Below are 22877 nucleotides of genomic sequence, written 5' to 3' on the forward strand. Positions count from 1 at the left end.
TACACCCAAAGGCACTTCTGCATCAAGTGGTGCCCGTAGAAGCCTGGGAGACACCAAAAGGCACTGGAAAGACCCCGCTGAGAAGGCAGGACACAAGGGTCTGGTGGCCGCTGCGCTCTGGCTGTGGCTCCAGAGCCTCCAGGCTGCAGGATGAGTTGATGTCCATCTCTTCTCCTGCCACTAGAGAAGACACTTGTGTGGGGGGAGAGCACTGAGACGGTGCTGGGCAGGCAGGGAGCTGAGGATGGGGGAGCAAAAGACGTGACACAGCCAGCGCTTTTCAGGCTCCTTTAATACAAAATGAACAGCAGGCGGCTGGACCTCCCTGTCCCGAGGGATCATTCATGGGCAGCCGATACCCCGCAGCCGCAGGCAGCCCTGCACCCCGGCCCGGGCTCTCCTCTCGCTAAGCAGCAGCTCCACCAGCCGGGGGATGTGCCACCTTCACCAAGACGGTCCTTGGTACAGCCCTGTCCTCCCTGGAGGCCGTTCCACAGGAACCTGGCACACCAACCGAGGACACACATGGTCCCCTGGTGAGCTCAGGCCAGTCCCCAAGGTCCCCTCCGTGTCCCCAGCCAACACCAACAGTCTCTCCAAGCAGCTGCTGCTTCTCCCAAGACCTGCACTAGGCCCCTCCACCACAGCAGAGCAACACAAAACAACATAAAAGCAGCCAAACTTGGGCAGGTAAACCTATGTCCCCAAAAAACAGAACTGTCCCCAAAGGCCAGCCAGGGACAGGGCAGCTGTCACAGACCAAGCCAGCAGCCCCATCTTCCCAAACCGGCTCTCGAAACAAACCCCAACAAACTCAAACGGCAGCTGGAACAGGACCAGGTCCCCAGCGAGGCTCGCACGCCGCTCCTGCGGCCACCGAGGCTGGTGTCTCAGGTTCAGCTGGTGGCTCGGGCAGACCTGCCTACGTCAGCTGGCCGGCTGCTGCGGAGGGAAAGCAACGCGCTGAGTGGTGCTGTGAGGAGCAGCACCCCAAAACCCTCTCTCTGTGCTCCTCTGCTTCCAGCCAGGAGTCCCACCCGGAGCTCTGAGCCCCCGGGGTCACCATGCTGGGGGTGACCAGGCGGGGTCCCCCCGCACACTGGAAGCACCGGAGCTCTGTGCTGCCTGGTGCTCCAGGACTTGGGAAGGGCAGGGGCTCGGAACCCACGCCGTGTGAGGACTCACCCAGAGCCCGGAGAACGTGCAGTGCCACCGCCACCTTCGCCTCCTCGTGCCCGCTCCTGCCTGGCCTGTCCTGCCGCACCGACGTGAAGCCGCTGAAGGGCACGGGGAACCCCGGGATCACCACCTGGCACCAGAACCGCTGCCACCCTTTGGGGTTGGCCTGGACGAACTTGGTGAGGAACAGGGGCGTGCCCAGGTGCTGCCGCCGGCACACGGCGTGCAGGCGCTCCACGGCATTACACAACGCGGGGGACAGAGGCACCGGCTTGGGGACCTCCGGGCACTTGCCACCTGGACCCAAGCTGGACGGTGGCTTCTCCTTGCAGGACTGCAGCTTCTGCTTCAAGTCGGGTTTCAGCCAGTTCACCCTCATCTGCACCCCGCGGAGCTTTACGTTCCCTAGGAGAGACCAACAGCAGCTGGCAGGACATGCTCGTACACCCCCCGCCAGTATCACCACCCCATCCCATCCCCAGCATCTGGCAGTGACCCCCACGGGTGGTTTGGCCCTGACCCACGGCGTACGAACAGCACAAGAGCTTTTCTCCTGCCTCCACAAGCCCTCATGCAGCCGCGGGGCAGCTGCCTCTCCATCTTTTGCTACTAAGGTGGACTCCAACTGCAAAGCTCAGGGGGTTTCAGGGGCAGCCTGCCCTCGGGGACAGGCGCAAAGACGCCAAATGCTCCTCAGCTGGGGCAAAAACAGGTACAAATCAGGACTTTGGAGGTGCTGGTTAGACGTCTGGGCAGTGCAGTCATGGGATGGGGCACTGAGGGGCAGGACGCCCCCATCAGGAGGGTTTAACAACGTGGTCAAAGCTCTGGATGCCCCGGACTGGTACTGGTGATGCTCCTGCTCAGAGCAACTGCCCGACCCCTCCAGCAGCACCTTCACCCCACGAGGTCTGCAGGACTGCTGGGGATCGGCCCCACGCAGGACAGCTGCCCTCCCACGGGACACGGGAGGGAACAAGGGACGTCTGGAGACTGGAGTCACCTCACAGCTGAGTCTGGAGGTGGCTTCAGTCCTTAAAGACACCATGAAAAGCAACCCAAGCAGCATCCCACTGCACCCTGGCCTCCCAGTTACCTTCCGTGAGCATTTTCTTGGCCATGGCAGCAGCCTGGTGCGAGCTGTATTTCAGCACAGCGAGCTGGGCCTGTTTCTGGCAGGGGCTGCCGTGCAGGGTGACGCTGAGGACGCCCTCGGTGACCCGCCGCAGCACGGCCTCCAGCTCCTGCCGGCTCACCGAGGCGGCCAGGCCGTCCACGCTCAGCTCGCACTTCTCCGTGCTCCGGCACACCACGATGGCGCAGCCCTCCCGCACCTCGAAGTTGTGCAAGGCCGTGATGGCCTCCTTGGCGTCGCGCTGGTTGCCGTACTTGGCGTAGGCGAAGCCGCGGTTGAGCCCGCTGAAGGTCATCATGAGGCGGAACTCGTAGAGCGTCCCCACGCTCTGGAACAGCGGGATCAGCGCGTTCTCGTACACATCCTGCGGCAGCTTCCCGATGAAGACCTCGGTGCCGGCCGGCGGGGGGCCGCCCACCCAGCCTGGGGGTGCACAGCGACACGGAGCACGCGGTGAGACCCACCTCACCTCCGTGCCCCTGGACACCCTACGTGCCAAGCACCCCCACACTGAGATACTGTTGTCACATACCTGGCGGGGGGCCACCGTACCGCCTCTGCCCGTTGACCTGCACCAGGTTGATGCCGGTTTCTTTCGCCCAGGCATGCAGGGCCATCTTGTTGGCCTGGTTGATACTGTTGGTCCACATCTGAGGAGGGAGATGATGCTGTCGCTCGTCTGGTTGAAACATTTCCAACCTCCCAACTGGCGGCGTCCCCCCCCTCATGAAGCAACTATAAGGCACAGCACCAGCCAGCGCGTGGAGGGGCAAACACTGAACCCCTGTGCCTTCAGCAAACCTGAGGAACCTCTCAACACCGCACATACTACCCTGCCCAAGCCTGCTCCACCTGACCAAGCCCATCACCTTTGGCAGAGCACCCAGACACCAGCAGTTCCCTGTGGATGCCAACAAGGGCTCTGAAGTCAAGACACAGGCAGCAGCTGGTTGGCGCTGCAAGACGCAGCTGGAGCACAGAGCCAAGGTGACCCATCACACCAGGGGATCCCAGGCAGGACCTCAAGCCGGCCAAGTCTCTTCCACCAGCATCTCCTCAGGCTTCTGAGGACATCGAGGAGGGTTTAGAGACACCATCCATGTGGCAATATCATCATGGTTTAGGTCATTAAGTACTGCGAGGTCTCATTAGAGCTCCTGAAACTGAGTGGGGTGAAGCCTGGCTCAGGCTACAGTGCAGTCTGGCTGCACCTTCACCTGGCTCATCTACACGTATGTCACCAGATGGTGGCACCTTTCTCTCTCCAAGGGGTTTCATCTTTCTTGAAGACCACAACACACCTTTGGATGAAGGTGGGGACCCATACAGACGGAATCTCTGCTGCGAGGGTGCGGGAAGCCACGCACACCAGACCCTCCCGCCCGGCCCTGCAGCCGCCGGGGCTGGGCCCAGCACCGGCACCTCCTCGTCCCCGAGGTCCCCGGGCCAGGGGGTGCGTGGGGTGCCAGGGCCCCCGGGAGAGGCAGGACCCGGCCCTGCTCCAGCACAGCCCCCGCCGATCGGTGTGAGGGGCTCATCACCACCTCCCTCCCAACGGGGCAGAGGGGCCGCGGGTCCCAGACCAGCGCGGGCAGACGGGACCGGGACCGAGCTCGGCATCGGCGCCGCTGCCACGGGGAAACGCGCCCGGACCGGTCTGGGGGGCTCCGTTCCCCGCCCGACGGCCCCGGGGGCTCCCCCAGAGAACCCCACGGGTGCTCCCCAACAGATCCCCGGGTCCCCCCACCCCGGGAAGGCCGCACGGAGATAAGCCGTGTCCCGAACCGGGGCTCCCCCCTCCCCCGGCAACACCGTGGCCGCCGGGCCGCCCCCCGACGGCGCCCACCTCCGCCTCCATCGCCGCGGCTGCCGCTCCTGCTGCTCCTCGCCGCCCGGGCCGCGCTCTGGAAGGTTCCAGCGCCGCCGCTCCGCCCATCGCGCCGCGACCGCTCCGCCCCGGGCGGGGCACAGGGACCCGGCAGCGCCCGCCCATCCCGCGTTCGTTCCACGCGGGGAAGCGGCGAAACGCGTGGGGCGGCAGCGGGGGGACCTGGGGACCACAGGCACCCGCAGGAGGCTGGGGCACCCGGTTCAGCCCCGGCTGGGGCTGCTCGGGGGGCTCCGGCCCGGCTGGTGGGGGCTGCGCTCTGCGCGGGGGTGGCAGCAGCGGGGGGAGCGGGAGGAGGCGTCCACGTCCCCCGTGACATTTACAAACCAGCTCTCGCTCAGCGAGGCAGGAAAGCAAATCCCTGCCCCCAGCAGAAAACGGGGACAGGAGTCGCAAAGTGGGAGAGACACATTTATTACGTTTCTGGGAGCAGCGCCTTTACATTTTGCTGGGGATAAGGTCACCTCCCTGCAGCCAGAGCAGAGACGGGGCGGGAGGTTTATTCAAAGCGACGGGAACAAGAAGCTGCAGCCAACACCCCGGGGTCTGCTGACAGCTCAGGGCTCCACGTGTCACCGCAGTGACAGCAGACCCGCGTTTGCCAGGGCCACTTGCAAAACATCTTCCCAGCCACACACTCGACGGCTGGGGCCCGGCCCACGAGTCGATGCAGCCTCTGCACTCCCGCCGGGAAAAGGAGGGCATGAGACACAAATAAATACAGCTTTTGAAGGTCCCTCTCAACCCCACTGCCACCTGGCCTGGCGAAGGCATTTACAGGAGGAAATCTGTCAGCCAGAATCCAACAACTGAGGAGACGTGGCCGGGAGGGGTCAAGGCCGGTTCGTTCGCGTCCTGATCTCCTCAACCAGGCTCTCTCTGGGAACGTTGACCTACACAGAAGGAGCACAAAGTTGCTTCAATACAACCCAAGCAGCTTGACATACCTGGTCCCTCTGGTCCCAGAGGGATGGCCTGTGCCACATCCGTGGCCCTGTGTCACAGAATGTCAGGGGTTGGAAGGGCCCTGGAAAGCTCATCCAGTGCAATCCCCCCATGGAGCAGGAACACCCAGATGAGGTTACACAGGAAGGTGTCCAGGCGGGTTGGAATGTCTGCACAGAAGGAGACTCCACAACCCCCTGGGCAGCCTGGGCCAGGCTCTGCCACCCTCACCGGGAAGAAGTTTCTTCTCATATTTAAGTGGAACCTCTTATGTTCCAGTTTGCACCCATTACCCCTTGTCTTCCCATTGGCTGTCACCGAGAAGAGCCTGGCTCCATCCTCCTGACACTCACTCTTTCCATATTGATCCCCATGAATGAGTCCCCCCTCAGTCTCCTCTTGTCCAGCTCCAGAGCCCCAGCTCCCTCAGCCTTTCCTCACACGGGAGATGCTCCACTCCCTGCAGCATCTTGGTGGCTGCGCTGGACTCTCTCCAGCAGTTCCCTGTCCTGCTGGAACTGAGGGGCCACAACTGGACACAATATTCCAGGTGTGGTTTCACCAGGGCAGAGCAGAGGGGCAGGAGAACCCCTCTGGACCTACTAACCACACCGTTTCTAATACACCTGCGCAGATCACACCATGGTGCTGTCACCAGTCCCTCTGCGGGGATAGAACGGGCCGCAGTGCACACAGAGCTGAACCTGAGAGAGCCAGCACTGGCCTGCAGCCCTGCCGAGTCCCCTCCTGCCCAGCAATCCAGAGAGCGATGCTCTTCCCACTCTTTCCTACTGGTACCACAGCCAAGGGCAGTGCACAGATCAGCACTCGTCCCACTCGTGCCACCTCCAGGACCTTAAGCAGTGGTCCCCTGCCATGGACAGAAAGCGTGAGCAGCCCTACAGCCCAGTGAATCACCCCTCTGTGTTCCAGGCTCCTGAACTGAGGAACAGCTGGGAGTTCAAGGAGGCCACATGATGGGAAACTGTCCAGAACCAGAGACAACAGTGCTCCACGGCTCCAGGAAAACTGCATGGGGCAAGGAACTGGAGCGTGAGGTGTTGCAGAAGCCTCTGGGGAGATCACTGCTTGAGAAGATCTAATGAGGGAGCCAATGGATAAAATCCTGAGAACCTGTTAAGAGTGGGGTTGGTGGCAAAGTGACACCAGGGCACATGCCCCACAGCAAGTCAGGAGGGGCTGAGGAAACCTCACCCAGTCTCCAAAAGTGAACTCACAAGCCTCCATCAGCCCCCAGGCCTCACCTCCAGCCTGCCAGCCCTGGCTCCTGCCTGGTAAGAGCCTTCCCCTGCCACACCTGCAGCAGCAGCTTTGGTTAGCTTTGCCCGAGGGCACCGCGGCAGAGCAGGTACAGGTGGGTCTGGAGGGAGGAAGGGTCAAGCAGCCACCACCCCCTCACCAAACCACCGCGGGCCTCACCTCCTCCCTGGTTGCCACGACCCGCAGCTTCACGACTCCATCCTTGAGCTCCTGCTCACCCACAATGGCGACGAGAGGGATGCCCGTGTCCTCGCAGTACTGCAGCTGGTTCAGCAGCTTCGGGTTCTTCTTGTACAGCACTTCTGCCTGGAAGAGAACCAGAGTACACTGCCATGGTCAGCACTGGCTTGTTCTCCACACCCCCTCAACCAGGCACTGCTGGGCTAATTGCTGCTAATTGCTGTCCGGTGAGCATGGGGGTCTGTAGGCTAACGGAGAACGTTTGGCATTACAGCTAACAAGTAATGCAACACAGCTCAAAGGTACTCACAAGAACTGCTTGTCCTGGGAAAGCAGGAAGTCATTACAGAATCCCAGCCTGGTTGGGTTGAAGAGACCTCTGTAGATCCCCAGCCCAACCCCTGCTCACACAGGGTCACAGAGCAGATCACAGGGGGTCACGTCCAGGCGGGTTTGAATGTCTCAGAGAAGGAGACTCCACACCCGCTCTGGGCAGCCTGGGCCAGGCTCTGGCACCTCCCAGCAAAGAAGTTTCTCCTCATGTTCAGATGGAACCTCCTGTGTTTCAATTTATGCCCATTGCCCCTTGCCCTGTCGTTGGACACTACTAACAGAGTCTGGTCCATCCTCTGACACCCACCCTGGAGATATTTATAAACATTGATAAGATCCCTCTCAGCTTCTCTTCTCCAGCTGAACAGCCCCAGCTCTCTCAGTCTCTCCTCATAAGAAAGGCTCTCTAGGCTCCTCAGCATCTTTGTGTCCCTCCACTGGACTCCCTCCAGTAATTCCTTGTCTTTCTTAAAGTAGGGAGCCCAGAACTGGACCCAGAACTGCAGATGCAGCCTCACCAGGGCAGAGCAGAGGGGGAGGAACAACCTCCCTCGACCTGCTGCTCACACTCTTCCTCATTCAACCCAGGTACCATTGGCCTCTTGGCCATAAGGGCACATTGTTGGCTCATGGTCAACCTCTTGTCAACCAGAACTCCCAAGTTCTTCTCCACAGTGCTGCTTTCCAGCAGGTCATTAGCTCCAGTCCACGTCAGAGCAGGGCTGACACCTGCGCTGTCCCCACAAGGTGAGCAGCCTGGCAGAGCGCTCGGGCGTTCTCCTCCGCTCAGCCACCGATGGAGTCTGCGCGGCGCAGGGCCCTGCCACACAGCCAGCCTTCGGCCTCGGACACAGCCCAGCTCCTCCCTGGCCCCACTCTCCCCTCCTTGCAGGACTCTGCATTTTTTCGCATTTGTTGGACACAGCACAGTATCCCAGCTGCCATACTGAGGGGCTGGAGTGCTGGCTGCTTTGGGAATCTGTCCTGAGAAAACAGTGCTGCCCCTGCAGCACTAGAGGGCTGACCAAGTCATGCTGGACGGGGCTCTGAGCAACCTGAGCTGGTGAAGATGTCCCTGCTCATGGCAGGGGTGAGACTGGATGAGCTTTTAAGGTCCCTTCCAAACAAAACTATTTCATGATTCTATGCTGCCCAGCCCTTCCTGGATAAGCCCCGATTAAGGACACCTAGGATGCTCTGTTTAGGAAGGCAGCCTGCTGCCCACCTTCTCCCTCTGACTCCTTCCTCCCAAAGCAAAGCCAGATCTGCTCGTTCCTGGCACAGAGAGTTGACCAGGCAGCTCCTGACTTTGCCATCATACCTTGATTCCAGCATCCCACAGCTCAGAGATGAGCTTCAGCCGCTCTTCAAGGAGCTTCTTTTGGGCAGAGGCCACCAGCACCTGCGTCTCCGTTGTCCTGATCTTTTCCTCAGATGCCTAGAGAGATGACAAGACTCAAAAGATGCCATGGACACACAGAGAAACCCAAGACCCTATGAGCAGCACAGGTCACCAGCATCAGTTTAGTGGTGAAGAGGTTCAGGCTCAGTGGGATGAATGGCATCAACTCATGGAAGCCCCACTGACCTCATCCTGGAGCAGAATCTCACCTTCTGCAGCTGTCCCATGACAGGAGGTTAATGCAGCCTCCCTCCTGCTCTGCAGCTGTGCACAGACTGGAGGATGTGCTGAAAATGAACAGCTTCCCTACCAGCTTCTGCCTAGAGACTGTTCCTCCACACCCAAAGGCCTCACACAGATCTGCTCCGAGCAGCTCAGGAGCAGCAGCCCCAGCAGAAGCTGGAAGGGGACAGCTGTCTGCTCAACAGCCGAGCTGGTAACTGTGGGTTGGACTTAAAGCAGCAAGCTGAGATGCTCCAGTGCTGTCAGGAGCCACTTGCTCCCATGGCAGATGCTGGATACTCAAAATGGCATTTTCCTACTGTCACATCGCTGGAGGGAGAAGCATTTAAAGGTCACCCACAGAGGAACAACCGTGGCCAGGACTGGAGGTGGTGGGGGAAGAATTCAGTTTCCACTTAGAAATCCCAGTTGTGTCTGGCTGCCAAGAGAGAACTCCCCACAATGGGCCTGTGCAGGAGGGAAATGTGCAGCAGTGTTTTGGGAGCCTACAGAGACCTATTCAACACCCACAACTGGGACAGAGGACAACCTATTGGTACAGCAGCTCTGAGGAGGGCGGAATAGGAAAAAGATATCTGGGGAACCCCCAGAGGCACCGCGCTCTCTGCCCTGGGACATCCGACCATATCTAGTCTCCATAGTGCCTCTGGCAGGACAGGAGATGTGCGAGGCTGCTGTCCCCTGCCAGCCCTTCAGCAGTGCCACCGTCCCAAAGAGGATGCAGGGTCACAGGGACACTTAACGCAGCGGGGGACACTGAGGCACCTGACCTGGGTTGCTGGTGCTGCTGAGGATTGAAGTGGCCCCTCCAGCTACAGCTCAACAAGCCACGTCTGAGGGCTGCTGGCAGAGGGGTCTTGTCTCCAGTGGGAGCCCAGAGATTGTTTCCCAAGCCAGAGAAAAGTGGGGATTATGTCCAGGTTCCGACTCCTGCTGCAGGGCACAGCAGAGGCCTGGCTGGCTTCTCCAAAGACTCAGTTCAGCATCTAACCTGGGGTGCATGTGGAAGATGTAAATCCTCACTCGTTCTCCATGCTTAGTTGAGCACCAAAGGCACCCACCTCCACTCTCTGCTCCAGGATGGAGAAGATCCGCTCAATGCCAATGCTGATCCCCACACAGGGCACCTTCCGTCCCTTGGGATCAAACATCCCCACCAGCCCGTCGTAGCGGCCGCCTCCGGCCACGCTCCCGACGCTGACGGGCTCCTCCACATGGTCGTTCTCCTGCTGCAGCAGCACGGCTTCATAGATCACTCCCGTGTAATAGTCCAGACCCCGCGCCAGGCTCAGGTCGAAGGAGATCTGCAGGACACGGGGAAACCCCTCATCGGGCGCACTAGGGGGCCACGAGGGCAGCTCCCTCCTGCCCCCACACTCCTCACCTTCCCCGCGATGCCAAACAGGGTCAGGTACTCAAACAGCAGCTTCAGGTCGCCCAGCCCCTCCTTGGCCAGCTTGTTCTGGGACAACTTTGGGTCCTGGAGGAGCCGCTCGATCAGGTCCAGCCCACCTGTGGGAAGGAGCCGTGTTGGTGCCTCACACCCCTCTGGCACTGGCCCTGCCTGGCCCAGGGGAACAAGGCCAAGGGCTGGACCCCACCGTGCTCACCGTGCAGCTGGACATACTCCCCGATGCGATCCGCAGCCTCGGGAGAGAGCCCCTTCTCCCCCACCATCTCGCTCCTCACTTCTTCCCACGGCATCTGCGAGGGGAGAAAAGAACATCAGTCACTGCTGCAGGGCTGGGGTCTCTCCTAGGGAAGGTCTCTGGGGTCCTGCCCAGTGAGATGAACAGACAGATATGCCCTCAACAGATCTTCAGATGGCAAAACCCCATTGGTGTCAGTGTGTGTAAGAGGTAGATGAGAGAAGACGCAGATGAAATGATCTCAGAGCAGTCACACAGCCACAGCTCCACTCCTCCTACCTCTGCACAGCCTGTGTCCCAACCCTGCAGTCTGCAAAGCTGCCCAAAAACTCGAAGCCCCAGAACAAATACTTTGGGTTTGATTTATGGCCAGAATCAAACACCAGTACTGTAACAACACCAAGTCTTGCTGCTGTGGTTTCCTTGGTTCGGTACTTAGCCATAAACTGCAGTAAAGAAAGCGTTGCTGGTCATGCCTACCCCTGGCAAGGCGTGAGGAGGTGGTCGGGTGATGCAAAACCCCACAATATGCTGCAGAATATGCTGCAGTTTTCCCACTGACCGAGGGCTCAAAGAGAACCAGAGTCCTGATCACATCCAGCTGTACGAAGTTACAGCATTTCAGCAGGAAAACAAGGAAATTATCCCACTCTAAAAAAGCCTCAATCCTCCCTATAGCTTTTCCATGCATACAGAGCCCCAAATGCTACAGTTTGGTCAGGCCTTTGCAGTGGAACTCACTGCTAACAGGATTTCAGGTGAGCATTCCTCTAGTTGACTTAATTTAACCATCAGACAAGGCCTCCAAAGGAAAACACAGTTCATCCTTGAACAAAGCAACATGAACACACCAGATGAGATACAGGGGCACCTCGTTTCATAGGGTTTCACAAGAAGGTTAGGGGCAGTCAGCCCACAGTGTCCCCTACGTAACTCTGAACACGCACAGAAATTCAGCTCCATATTCCACTCCAGATCTTGAGCCAAGAAAACTGACTTTTAAAACTGCATTTCAACGTTCCTCTTCCTTAGCTATTAGTGGAGGGCTGTAGTCACATTTACACGGTGATCTCCAGCATCTTTATATCTGACTAGGACCTACAGTCAAGACCATCAGCTGCAAATAAATAGTTCATAGAATCATCAAATGTCCCAAGTTGGAAGGGACCCACAAGGATCATCGAGTCCAACTCCTGTCCCTGCACAGGACACCCCACAGGTCACACCATGAAGACATTGTCCATTGAACACTGTCAGGTTGGGGCCGTGACACCTCCCTGGGGAGCCTGTTCAGTGTCCAGCACCTCTGGGGGAAGAACCTTTTCCTCATGTCCAACTGACCCTCCCTGGCACATCTTCTGCCATTCCCTGGGCTCTGTCACTGTCACAGAGAAGAGCTCAGCCCTGCCCCTCCTGCTCCTGCTGAGGAACCTGCAGCCCCATGAGCTCTGCCCTCAGTCTGCTCTGCTCCAGCTGAACAAACCCAGGGACTTCAGCCGCTACTCATACGGCTTCCTCTCCAAACCTTCACCAACCTCATGCCCTCCTCTGGACACTCTCCAATAGCTTTATCTCCTTTTATCCTGTGTCCCCAGCCCTGCACACAGTGAATGCTCCAGGTGAGGCCGCCCCAGCGCAAAGCAGAGCGGGACAATCCCCTCCCCTCCTGAATCCCTCAGAGAGCTCCTGACCAGCCAGTGCTCGAGGCAGCTCACTGAGCACAAACCTGCAGGTACCTCTGGCCTGGTGTCACACCAGAGCGGCTGCACAGAGGGGGCTGGTTTGTACCACACCAAACCCAAGCAAGCTACAGAAACAGTGACGTCCACACACAGCGTGTTTTATAAAAGCATCTGTGCTACATGCCCGAATTGACAGAGGTGTAAATGAAGCAATCAGGAGACAGGATAAGCTACCACCATCTCACAGCACTGGGAGATGATGGCACTGAGCAGCTTGTTGTCCCTGTGACCGTGTCCACCCTGCTAGAACACTGCACAGTCCTGGGCTGGTTCCTGGCAAAATGTCTTTGCACTGACAACAGCCACAGCTGAGTGTGACAACACACAGTGAGGACACCCAGTGCAGGACAACACCAAACAGACCTCGGAACGCGCTGCTGGGGTTATTTTTCAGGTCTATGTTTCTGATCTCTTACTCCTTCTCACTCCAAATCCTTTACTTCCAGGTAAAATAGAGAAACCCCATCCAAACACATCCACCTCACTTCTCCTTGCTGTTCCCCACCACCTCCTGAGGGTCCCACAAACAGGCTGGTGTCCCTGCTCCTGCCGAAACAGCCCGGCCAGCACCACACACGTGCTGCTGAGTCTGTGTCCTCAACAAGGACGTCAGATGTCACATCACCCACCAAGGACAGCACCAGCCTGCAGGACAGGGTTTGTGCAGAGGGTCTGGGACAACACAACTCAACTGTGGGTTCCATTGGGCTCTGCCCTGTCACCTGTGCACTGACTGCCTCACAGACACGGTTACAGCCTGTCACTTATGGCACTTCTCTACTCCTGCATTACCACAGAGATTCACTGTTTATGCCACACTCACCTTGCAAACGAGGGCTGAAATTTTAATTAAGTTTGGACTGGACGATCTTTCGAGATCACTTCCAATCTGGGTTGTTCTATGATTCCAGGACACAACTGTGATTCCTCACATGACCCAACAGAACCCAATGCATTTGAAAAGGATTTTCAATGCCATGGCCCGGTCTGGGGGCAGGTTTTCATGATTCTGGTTCGTAAGCAGCAGCAGCACCTTAAGAAGGCCAAGGTTTGGGATGTTGAACCACCCACGTGAAGAGGACTTTTCCCTCCCTCCTTTCCATTTGTCAGGACCTTGGGGGATACTGGAGAAGAAAGCATAGAATCCAGATTTCACATGTGACCACTGTGCCCTGCGTGCCTCCCCTCCAGAGAAAGGGGGGAACAAGAACAACTCGATGTTTATCAGCATTTTCCAGCCAGTTCTCACGGACCATGGAAAGAGCAGCCCCGAGGGACAGAGACTCACTGAAAGCCCAGCAGCCCAGGGTTCCAGCTCGTACCTTATCCAGTTTGTCAACGCTGGAGCAGATCGTTCGGAACTTGCTGTCTGGGACACCGCAAACCGCAAACATCCCGTCAAGGATGCGCCGATCGTTGACCTGGGCGAGAAGGAGCAAGTCATTAACTATGAACTCAGATGCCTCAGCTGTGTGCAGTTTCTCTCCTCTCTAGTTTTAAGCATGGAAGAGAAACTTGTGGGTGTCTGAGAAGAGTTTTTGCTCTTTCCCTTTCCTGGGGAGCAGGTGGCCCAGCTGGCACAACTGACTCCTGTCACACAGGGTAGAGCTACCGCAGTCTCCTCCTAGAGCCACAGACACCAAGAAGGAAGAACATCAGGGTCTGTGAGTCCTCTCAAATGAACATGTGAAAACAGCTCAGGAACATACCACGGCCTAAGGAAGTTAATTCAGTGCGTTACCCTGCTCTCCCAGTGTAAGAACAAAGGCACATCTAAGTACATTAAAAGCTTGCAAAAGATTTTTAATAGTATAGTGAATCCCATACTTTAATTATGCTCTGTAATAATGGGTACTTGAGGCCAAAGGCTCAGCTGGATGCAACGTTTCCATGGGTAGTGAAAATATCTACAATTAAACCAGACAGAAACAAAAGCTGCTCGGGAGTTTGCAATCCTGCAGCATCAACATGGACCAGCCAGGGGCTCATGGGAACAATAATCGCCCAGGGGTGCCACACCAACAAAATGAAGGTGTTTTGAGGCAAATAGCAAGCTTAGCCTGCAGCAGGGCACGACTCCTCTTCTGGAAGAGGCCTCAGGCCCAGAAAGGACTTGGGAGAAGGCAGGAGGCTGCAGACAACAGGGTGCACAGTGAGCAGATGTCCCCGCTGAGCTGGGACAGGGACCCTGGCCCAAAGCCTGTGCTCTGCTGCAGGCAGGAATGTGACAGTCACCTGGGTAGCTGGCTGCCGGACACTCTGCAGGGGACTGAGCTTGGTGCTACAGAGAACTCTGCTCCCTGCAGCCTCGGGAAACCTCCTGCGTCCCCAGGTAAAGGGGAGTCTGAGCTGAGGTCCAGCCGGGTCACAAACACACTATGAGGAGGCAGAGAGGTGGGATGGGCTTCTGGATCAGACCTCAGCAGGCATGAGAGGGGGAACAGGGGCTGCTGCATAAAAAAGGAACAACCACCAGTGCTTCCCACTGTGAAACCCACCCTGTCTCACCTTAACGAGAAAGTCCCCAAGCTGCAGATCACTCAGGATCTCATGCACAATCTTCAGGCACTCGGCATCAGGAATCATTGGGTCGAACTGGCCGGCGATGTCAAAGTCCTGGGGCACAGGAGAAGGGCTGTAAGCAATTCTGCATCGCTGGTGTCGCTGCAGCAATACAGCCTCAGCTCCGCTGTTCAACAGCAGTTTGTTTACAAAAAGCAACAAAAATGGGATGTAAGGGAGCACCAGCCCTCACCAACAGGACCCAGAAGGGACAAGATGACCCTGTCTACGGGGCCAGATGGGATCCACCCAAGAGTGCTGAGGGAGCTGGCAGAGGTGATCACAAAGCCACTTTCAATTATTTATCAGCAATCCTGGCTCACCAGGGATGTCCCAGTTGACTGGAAGTTGGCGAATATGACACCCATCTACAAGGGCCAGAAGGAGGATCCAGGGAATTCCAGGCCTGTCAGTCTGACCTCGGTGCCAGGGAAGGTCATGGAACAGATCGTCATGAGTGCCATCACACGGTACACACAAGACAACCAGGCAATCAGCCCCAGACAGCATGGGTTCACGAAAGGCAGGTCCTGTCTGACAAACCTGATCCCCTTCTACGACAAGGTAACCTGATTAGTGGATGAGGGAAAGGCTGTGGATGTTGCGTTCTTAGACTTCAGTAAGGCCTTTGACACCGTATCCCACAGCATCTCCTGGAGAAGCTGCAGCTCATGGCCTGGATGGCCGTACTCTTCACTGGGTAATGAACTGGCTGGAAGGCCAGACCCAAAGAGTTTTGGTGAACGGAGCCAAATCCAGTTGGTGGCCAGTCATGAGTGGTGGTCCCCAGGGCTCAGTACTGGGGCCAGTTCTGTTTAATCTCTTTATCAATGATCTGGATGAGGGGATCGAGTGCACCCTCAGTAAGTTTGTAGACTATATCAAATTGGGTGGGAGTGTTGATCTGCTGGAGGGTGGGATGGCCATACAGAGAGATATGGACCAGCTGGCTCATTGGGCTGAGGCCAATTGTCTGAGGTTCAACAAGGCCAAGTGCTGGGTCCTGCACTTGGGTCACAACAACCCCATGAACGCTGCAGGCTCAAGGAAGAGCGGCTGGAAAGTGCCTGGAGGAAAAGGACCTGGAGGTGTTGGTGACAGCAGCTGAACATGAGCCAGAGTGTGCCCAGGTGGCCAAGGTGGCCACCAGCATCCTGACTTGTGTCAGAGCTGGTGTGGCCAGCAGGCCCAGGGCAGTGACTGCCCCTGTGCTGGACACTGCTGAGGCCAAACCTCAAATCCTCGTGTCAGTTTTGGGCCCCTCACACCAAGAAAGGCCTTGAAGTGCTGGAGCGAGTGGAGAGAAGGGAACGGAGCTGGTGAGGGGCTGGAGCACAAGTGTGATGGGAGCAGCTGAGGGACCTGGGGGGTTCAGCTGGAGAACAGGAGCTGAGGGGAGACCTTCTGAGCTCTGAACTGCCTGAAAGGAGCTTGGAGCCAGGGGGGGTCGGGCTCTGCTCCCCAGGAACAAGCGCCAGGAGCAGAGGAAACGGCCTCAAGTTGCACCAGGGAAGGTTGAGGTTGGATCTGGGAAACAATTTCTTCCCCAATGGGCCGTCGGGCACTGGAACAGGCTGCCCAGGGCAATGCTGGAGTCACCATCCCTGGAGGGGTGGACAGATGGACATGACGTTCTCAGGGACATGGGTTAGACGTGGCCTTGGCAGTGTGAGGTTAATGGTTGGACTCAATTATCTTAAAGGTCTTTTCCAAGCAAGATGATTCTGTGACTCATGGAAGGCAGCAGTGCTCTCATGTCCACTGCACTGCAAAGAGTTTGTACACTGTGCCGTGGACGGGGCAGTTTGTGAGAAGCCACCCTGCTGTTCCCTGCTTTCTGCTTCTGGAGGTGTGTGACCTGGTCCCTGCCTCCAACACAGCAGTTCCCTGTGTGATACACTTCGAAACAAAGAAAAAACAACACAAAGGAGACAGCAGAGAGATCATCAGCAGTAAATAAATAGAACGAAGCAACCAGGAAGGGGAGGAGAAAACTACTCATTATTTGGTATGACCTAAATACCAAATGTTTTGCCTTGATTCTTAGGATGTTCTTTTTTTAATATACATGCCAATCAAATTAATGATCAGGGAAGAAGACAGAAGTGATCTCAACTGAGGCAAACCCAAAGTTTCAACTGCCAAGACAGAAAAAGAAACCAGAAAGTCTGAGTGGTGTCCATCAGAGATTACCAGATGAACTGGCACATAGAATTAAAGTCCAACAGCAAGATGGTTTAACAGGCTGGTACCCTGTGACTGGAAAACAGCAAAGACAATGTCAGTGTTCAGAAAGAAATAGACAGAAGCAACAAGAGACCTCTTATTTGACTCCCATTTATGAATCTCCAAATGCAAATTATTCAGTGAGATTTTGAGTACAAGACTGATTTTGATTAAGTAGGTAAATTTCAACACAGTTCCATCAAGCTTCCAAAATAAATTGAGGCAATGGAGGAGGAAAGAGATGAGATCACGTCAGCTAATCCCAATCAGCTGAGTGCAAGGGAGGCTGATGCAATCCCCATGGAGGTTGGGCAAGGTCTGGTACAGTGAGGAAAGTGCCACTGCCACTGTATGCAGCACAGGTGAAATCTCACTGAAAAAACCCAACCAGGGCTGCTGAATTATATTTAAAGATGCAGAAAAAGCTACTAGGCTGAGCAAAGAAGCAAAGCATCTTCAGGCGGAGAAGGTAACAGAGCTTGATTTACATGGCCTACGCAGGGGAAGATTTCTCCAAACATTTCCCAAATGTTTATCTGGGAAAGGGGAAGAATCCTTATCCTGGGATGACAACTACCCTTCAAAGAGCTGCACTGGCACAGGGAGAAGGAAACTATCAGACACAAGTTTAGCCTGGATATTGGGAGACTATTTCTAGCTCTCCTAGGAGAGAAATCTGGGAACAGTCTTTCACATGAGACAGCAAAGACCCCAAGTTGTCTGGAAATGGGAATTTACCAAGCCAAAGCTGGAAAGCATCCATGTGGGTTCTGTGATGAAACAGGAATATTCTCAAACAGGAATTTGTTTGCACTATGAGGCCCTGGGGACTGTGTTAGTGCAGCACTACAAAGCTGTTCCTCGGGGCTCCCACACTCCTCTGACAAAGCCACAAAGGAAATTGCATTCTTACCTGCTCTATAATATGGCCTCTGGGTTTTTCCCTTCCTTGGAAATAAAGATTGACTCAGCGCGGGACAGCAGCAGCATACGCTGAGTCCCTCACCTGGCTCACGTGTCCTGCCAACACAGCCAGGAGTCCAACTGTTCCCAGATTTGGGATCAGAAGGAAATTCTTCCCCTCCACCAGGCTGGTGAGCACCCTGGGATGCTGGGATGCAAGGGGCTGCCCTCCTGCACAGCACGAAGCAGGGGAGATAACTGGGGCTGCATCACAAAAGATCCCCAACACGCCAGCACCCCATGTCCCAGACATCATCCTCACTCCCCCACCCTCCCGCTGTTTTTCACACCCATACAGGCACACTAAGGATTAGTGGATCCCCCCGATTTTCCACAGCCACAGGGAAGGCCACTGCAGGGTAACGCAGCCTTCAGTCCTACGTTTTTATGGTGCTACATCCCCGGGGCGCTGCCAAGCCCACAGCCCCACGCAGCAGCCCCTGACCACAGCCGGACTCACACACTGGTAGAACTCCCTGTAGCGGCCCCTGGTCATGGCCGGGTTGTCCCGCCTGTAGACCTTGGCGATGTGGTAGCGCTTGATGTTGGTGATCTTGTTCATGGCCAAATAGCGAGCGAAGGGCACCTGGGAGGATGGGGTTAAGGATGGGAGCAGGGAGGGGTCACCCACCCCATTATCAGTCACGGGCAGCGCTGGGTCCTCACTATCTCCCCAGCTCCCAGCACAGTGTGGCGCACACCCAGGGGGCAAAGCAACTGCATCCACTTCTGGACTCCCCAGTTCAAGAAGGACAAGGAATTACTGGAGAGAGTCCAGTGGAGGGACACATACTGAGGGGTCTGGAGCATCCTTCTGATGAGGAGAGACTGAGAGAGCTGGGGCTGTTCAGCCTGGAGAAGCTGAGAGGGATCTGATCAACGTTTATAAATATCTCCAGGGTGGGTGTCAGAGGATGGACCAGACTCTGTTCAGTGGTGCCCAATGCCAGGGTGAGGGGCAATTGGCACAGACGGAAACACAGGAAGTTCCATTTGAATATGAGGAGAAACTTCTTTGCTGGGAGGTGCCAGAGCCTGGCCCAGGCTGCCCAGAGCGGGTGTGGAGTCTCCTTCTGTGAGACATTCAAACCCGCCTGGATGTGACCCCCTGTGATCTGCTCTGGTCACCCTGCATCAGCAGGTGGGTTGGACTGGGTGATCTCCAGAGGTCCTTGCCAAGCCCAACCAGTCTGGGATTCTGTGCTCAGAGATGGCTGGACTTGTCCAAGACATGGCCTACACAAGCTGCCATTAAGTGTCCTTACAGGCACCTTCCAGCAGCACCTTAGGCTGGATCTCAGCGTCACGTGGACTGTGCCCCACAGCAGCCTGGTCTGGAAAATCCTCCCCCACCTCTGCAGCCAAGCGATTCTTCAACAAACAGAGGTAACATACAGTAAATGACTGAGTAAGTGATCTGCACCCACTGAAGCACACTGCCTGCTCACCCTCTCCCTGTCGGTATGGGGCCAGAGCCAGGGGACTGCCCCCCCAGCTCCTCCTCCCGCTGCCCCAAAATGAGAACAGCAAAGGTGACATGGCCCCTCGGCACTGGTTACAGCAGGATACTGTCAGGTCATAGCGCAGGGACAGCAGCTCTCCTCCTTGATCTTTCAGATCATAGATGAGTTTTGAGTCCTCACCGTACTTCCCTGTCAGCGTCTCCTACAACAAAAAGACACAGGAACAAACAGCCTCTTCAGTGATGGGATCAGCCCCAGAGCGCACAGAAAACACAGAGAGAGAGGAAGGACACCTGGGAGATGGAAGAAGGAAACTCAGCCCTCAACACGTCACAAGCTTTCAACTGCAGGATCCTCAGCAGCTGTGTCCTCACTCACCTTCAGCTCAAACACTGGTGTGTCAATGACTTCTGCTCCGTGGCGCTTGAAGCAGGCAATGATTGCATTGAAGACTCGCTCACGAATGGCCATTTGCTTGGGGCTGTAGTCCCGTGTGCCCTGGGGGAGATAAAGAAGAGCAAAGGCCGTGTTGGGTTAGAGGCACGCAGGGAGACAGATGTGAGAGGCAAGGTGATGAAGCCGTCATACTGCTAACAAGACTAGAGAGATCTGGTCCAGATAGCAAATATTGAGAGAGATGGTAAAAAACAGCACCCAGAACCACTGAAAACGTCAGGACACAGCTCAGACATGATCTGCCATGGTCGGCAGAGCTAAAGCTCAGTGAGGAGTTTAACGATGCGGGAAACAAAGGTACCAACTCACCCAGCAGTCAGAGAGCTCAGTGGACGATCTGTGCACAGGTCTGGCTCAAATGTCTCAGCCAGAGCCCTGCACAACAAACCACCTGAGAGGTGGAACCAGAGGACACAGCTCTGGAGCTGTGGAACAACCAGCACCTCTGCAATGTCCACACACACAGAGAAACCATCTTTCCAAAGAGTGACACCTGTGAAGTGTCCACCTGGGATGTGATCCCCTTTAATTCCTTCACTGTTAATAGTCACTGACCACCGTTAGGCTCTCATCAACACATGAATCACTGTTAATTAACTACACCTCCCACTTTCATTTTCCAGGGACTGGCAGTTGGGCAGGAGGAAGCAGAGAGCAGGTGGTTCCTAACGCCCCGGCTGCAGGTCACACAGCAGCTCTCAGCTGTACACAGACACAGCTGAGACAAGCTGGAAACCCACGCTATGTTTCCCTGGCACTCATAGAGCTGCAAAATCCTCTCTCCACATCTTTAAACAGTGAAATACCCTTCCACTTTCCAGTCTCACACCACAATTACATTCACCAAAACACAAAAAAAAGCAAATGGACAAGGCAGAGAGTTTTGAGGCATTTCCTAAGTCAGTGGTATTAACACAACCTGTTTTATTTGTGAGCAACATTTGTAATTTTTTCCACGCCACAGCAGGCAAACGCAATTGGTCACTTATCAGCTGCTAGTGCCGAAACATTCAGATTAAAAAAAAAATGTAGCAGAAATTGCATTATGGACACTATTCTCAGGGGTCTGGAGGCTGAAAAGCTCCCCCTGAAGGGTCCTTCTGCAGGAGGACACAGAAATGTCAGCAGCCGGCCAGAGCTGCTCAGTATAACAGGATCGCCCACCCTCATGGACTAAGGCAAGATCAAAAACCACAAGACCTTTCTTGCTCCCCACATTTCAATATGTGCTGAACACTCCTGGCACACAGTGCTGGGTACCTGCGTTTCTTTGGTTTGCTTCTGCTTTGCAGCTCCCCCCCGCTGAGCCTCGCACCAGCAGAGCTGCACTTCGCGGCGCTCTGTGCTCAGCAGCAGCTTCACCCGCTCGGTCCAGGGAACAGGAGCAGCCTGAGGATCCCTGATCCATGAGGCCCATGTCTGCAGGGACTAGTGGGGTCAGTGCTACACAAGCTGAAGAGCCTGAGCCATAAACTCATCAGGGTGATGCAAGTCATGACCCTACTTCAAACAGCGCAAACTGAGCAGATATAAGACCTCTCACACTGGGGAGTTACAACAAACCTTGACCAAAACAGGATTTAATCTCCTCACCACACCAGCTGGTGGTTGGCTTGTCACAGAAGCACCCGAAAGTGTTTGAGTTACATGGGGATTAGGGTCAGATACTGCCAGGGATATTTTCACCCCTCTCTCCCCTACTGCTAAAAGCAAAAAGGGAAACAGAAACAAGAACAACAACAGGCAGGTCTGTGTGGAGGTTTTGCACCCGCAGGTGCGGGGGTGCTGGGTCTGTGCACGGGAACAGGTCGTGCACACAGAGCGGATGAGTGCATGTGCTGGGGAAATTACCTTTGGTGTCTTGAGCACAAACTTATGTTTCCCCTCATCTCCCCCCAGCTGTGCCTTCATCTCCATCAGTTTCGCGACTTCCTTGGCAATCTGGGGAGAGAACAAGGAGGGTGCTGGGGGTCAGCCCACCTGCCAGCCCTCAGCATTCCCAGTACACCCAGCCTCAACACATCCACTGTTCCCAGTCTCCCACAGCAACCAGAGGGGCATTCCACGCTCCTCTCCAGTACTCCCCAATTCTGCTACAAACACCCCAATCTCAGCACCCCCAAGGCCTCCATCACAGAATCACAGAATGTCAGGGATTGGAAGGGACCTGCAATCCCCCCATGGAGCAGGAACACCCAGATGAGGTTACACAGGAAGGTGTCCAGGCGGGTTGGAATGTCTGCACAGAAGGAGACTCCACAACCTCCCTGGGCAGCCTGGGCCAGGCTCTGCCACCCTCACCAGGAAGAAGTTTCTTCTCATATTTAAGTGGAACCTCTTGTGTTCCAGTTTGCACCCATTCCTCCTTGTCTTCCCACCGGCTGTCACCAAGAAGAGCCTGGCTCCATCCTCTGACACTCACTCTTTCCATATTGATCCCCATGAATGAGTCCCCCCTCAGTCTCCTGTTCTCCAGCTCCAGAGCCCCAGCTCCCTCAGCCTTTCCTCACACGGGAGATGCTCCACTCCCCTCAGCATCTTCATTGCTCACCACCTGCCTCCCAGTCCCCACCTCCTGTCCCACCAGCCTCTGCACCACCCCAGGCCCAGCACGCCCAGCTCCTGCTACGTGCTCCCCAGCACCGGCCACCCCTGCAGCCCCCAGCACCGACCTCTCCAATCTAACACCAGTATCACCAGTCTTGCCAGCCCCTCTGCTCTCCAGCTCAGCCCTCCCGTCCCCTCTAACACCCCTCTCCCCAGTGCCACCACCCAGCCCAGCGACACCCACACCAGTGCTCCCAATTCCCCACAGCTCCCTCCCACTAAGCCCAGCAACCCCAGCCACACCCCAGTCACCTCAGCACGCCCCTCTCCAGCCCAGCACCAGCACCAGCCCCAGCACGCCCGGCTCCCCCAGTCCCTCTTCTCCAGCCCAGCACCCCCAGTGCCCCAGTCCAGCACCCCCTCCAGAGGCACCAGTCTCCCAGCACCCCGTCCTAGTCATACCGGTCCTCCACAGCACCCCATTCCCAGCAACCCTCGAGCCCCCCAGCCCCGCACCCGCAGCCCGGGCAGGCTTTGGGACCCGCCGCACCTCGTCGGGATCGGCCTTGTCCTGCTTGAGCCGCCGCACGGCCTCGGCCTGTGCCCGCACCGCCGCCTCCTCCGCCATGCCGGCCCGTGCCTGCGCACTGCGCCTGCGCGCCCCCGCCTGACCGGCCGCGCCT

At 56.5% G+C, this 22877-nt stretch overlaps 2 protein-coding genes across 5 annotated transcripts; both read right to left on the minus strand.

Annotated features, from left to right (window-relative positions):
• Window positions 1–642: 642 nt before the first annotated feature.
• DND1 (DND microRNA-mediated repression inhibitor 1) lies at window positions 643–4250 on the minus strand (the record flags this gene model as incomplete). 4 transcript variants are annotated; one of them, XM_082063429.1, is made up of 6 exons in its annotated part: window positions 643–939; window positions 1186–1345; window positions 1477–1584; window positions 2276–2737; window positions 2847–2964; window positions 4161–4204. In XM_082063429.1, the coding sequence occupies 6 exons, from the start codon at window positions 4170–4172 to the stop codon at window positions 897–899; spliced, it is 903 nt and encodes a 300-aa protein (XP_081919555.1). In that variant the 3' UTR covers window positions 643–896. The 4 variants fall into 4 exon arrangements, with proteins under 4 accessions (XP_081919555.1, XP_081919554.1, XP_081919553.1 ...); XM_082063428.1 differs by having other exon boundaries at window positions 643–942; XM_082063427.1 differs by having other exon boundaries at window positions 1186–1584; window positions 4161–4250.
• Window positions 4251–4600: 350 nt separating this feature from the next.
• Window positions 4601–22870, minus strand: HARS1 (histidyl-tRNA synthetase 1). Its single transcript, XM_082063891.1, has 13 exons — window positions 22745–22870; window positions 21499–21588; window positions 19570–19689; window positions 19298–19393; window positions 18189–18314; window positions 14486–14593; window positions 13300–13398; window positions 10197–10290; window positions 9971–10098; window positions 9648–9890; window positions 8263–8379; window positions 6588–6734; window positions 4601–5095 (listed from the first exon to the last, which is right to left on the minus strand). The coding sequence occupies exons 1-13, from the start codon at window positions 22820–22822 to the stop codon at window positions 5036–5038; spliced, it is 1506 nt and encodes a 501-aa protein (XP_081920017.1). The 5' UTR covers window positions 22823–22870; the 3' UTR covers window positions 4601–5035.
• Between the last annotated feature and the right edge of the window lie 7 nt (window positions 22871–22877).

The sequence above is a fragment of the Streptopelia decaocto genome (genome assembly GCF_964273445.1).
Source record: "Streptopelia decaocto genome assembly, chromosome: 12".
Classification (NCBI taxonomy): domain Eukaryota; kingdom Metazoa; phylum Chordata; class Aves; order Columbiformes; family Columbidae; genus Streptopelia; species Streptopelia decaocto.

What these genes read in the sequence shown, in the direction of transcription:
- HARS1 (XM_082063891.1), bottom strand. Translation starts at nt 22,822, where the DNA reads ATGGCGGAGGAGGCGGCGGTGCGGGCACAGGCCGAGGCCGTGCGGCGG. An exon ending in ACAGGGAGTTCTACCAGTGT is followed by an intron (nt 14,594 to 18,188) that starts GTGAGTCCGGCT and finishes CCTGTGCCCCAG; the next exon opens with GACTTTGACATCGCCGGCCA. An exon ending in TCGTGGCAACCAGGGAGGAG is followed by an intron (nt 5,096 to 6,587) that starts GTGAGGCCCGCG and finishes CCTTCTGTGTAG; the next exon opens with GTCAACGTTCCCAGAGAGAG.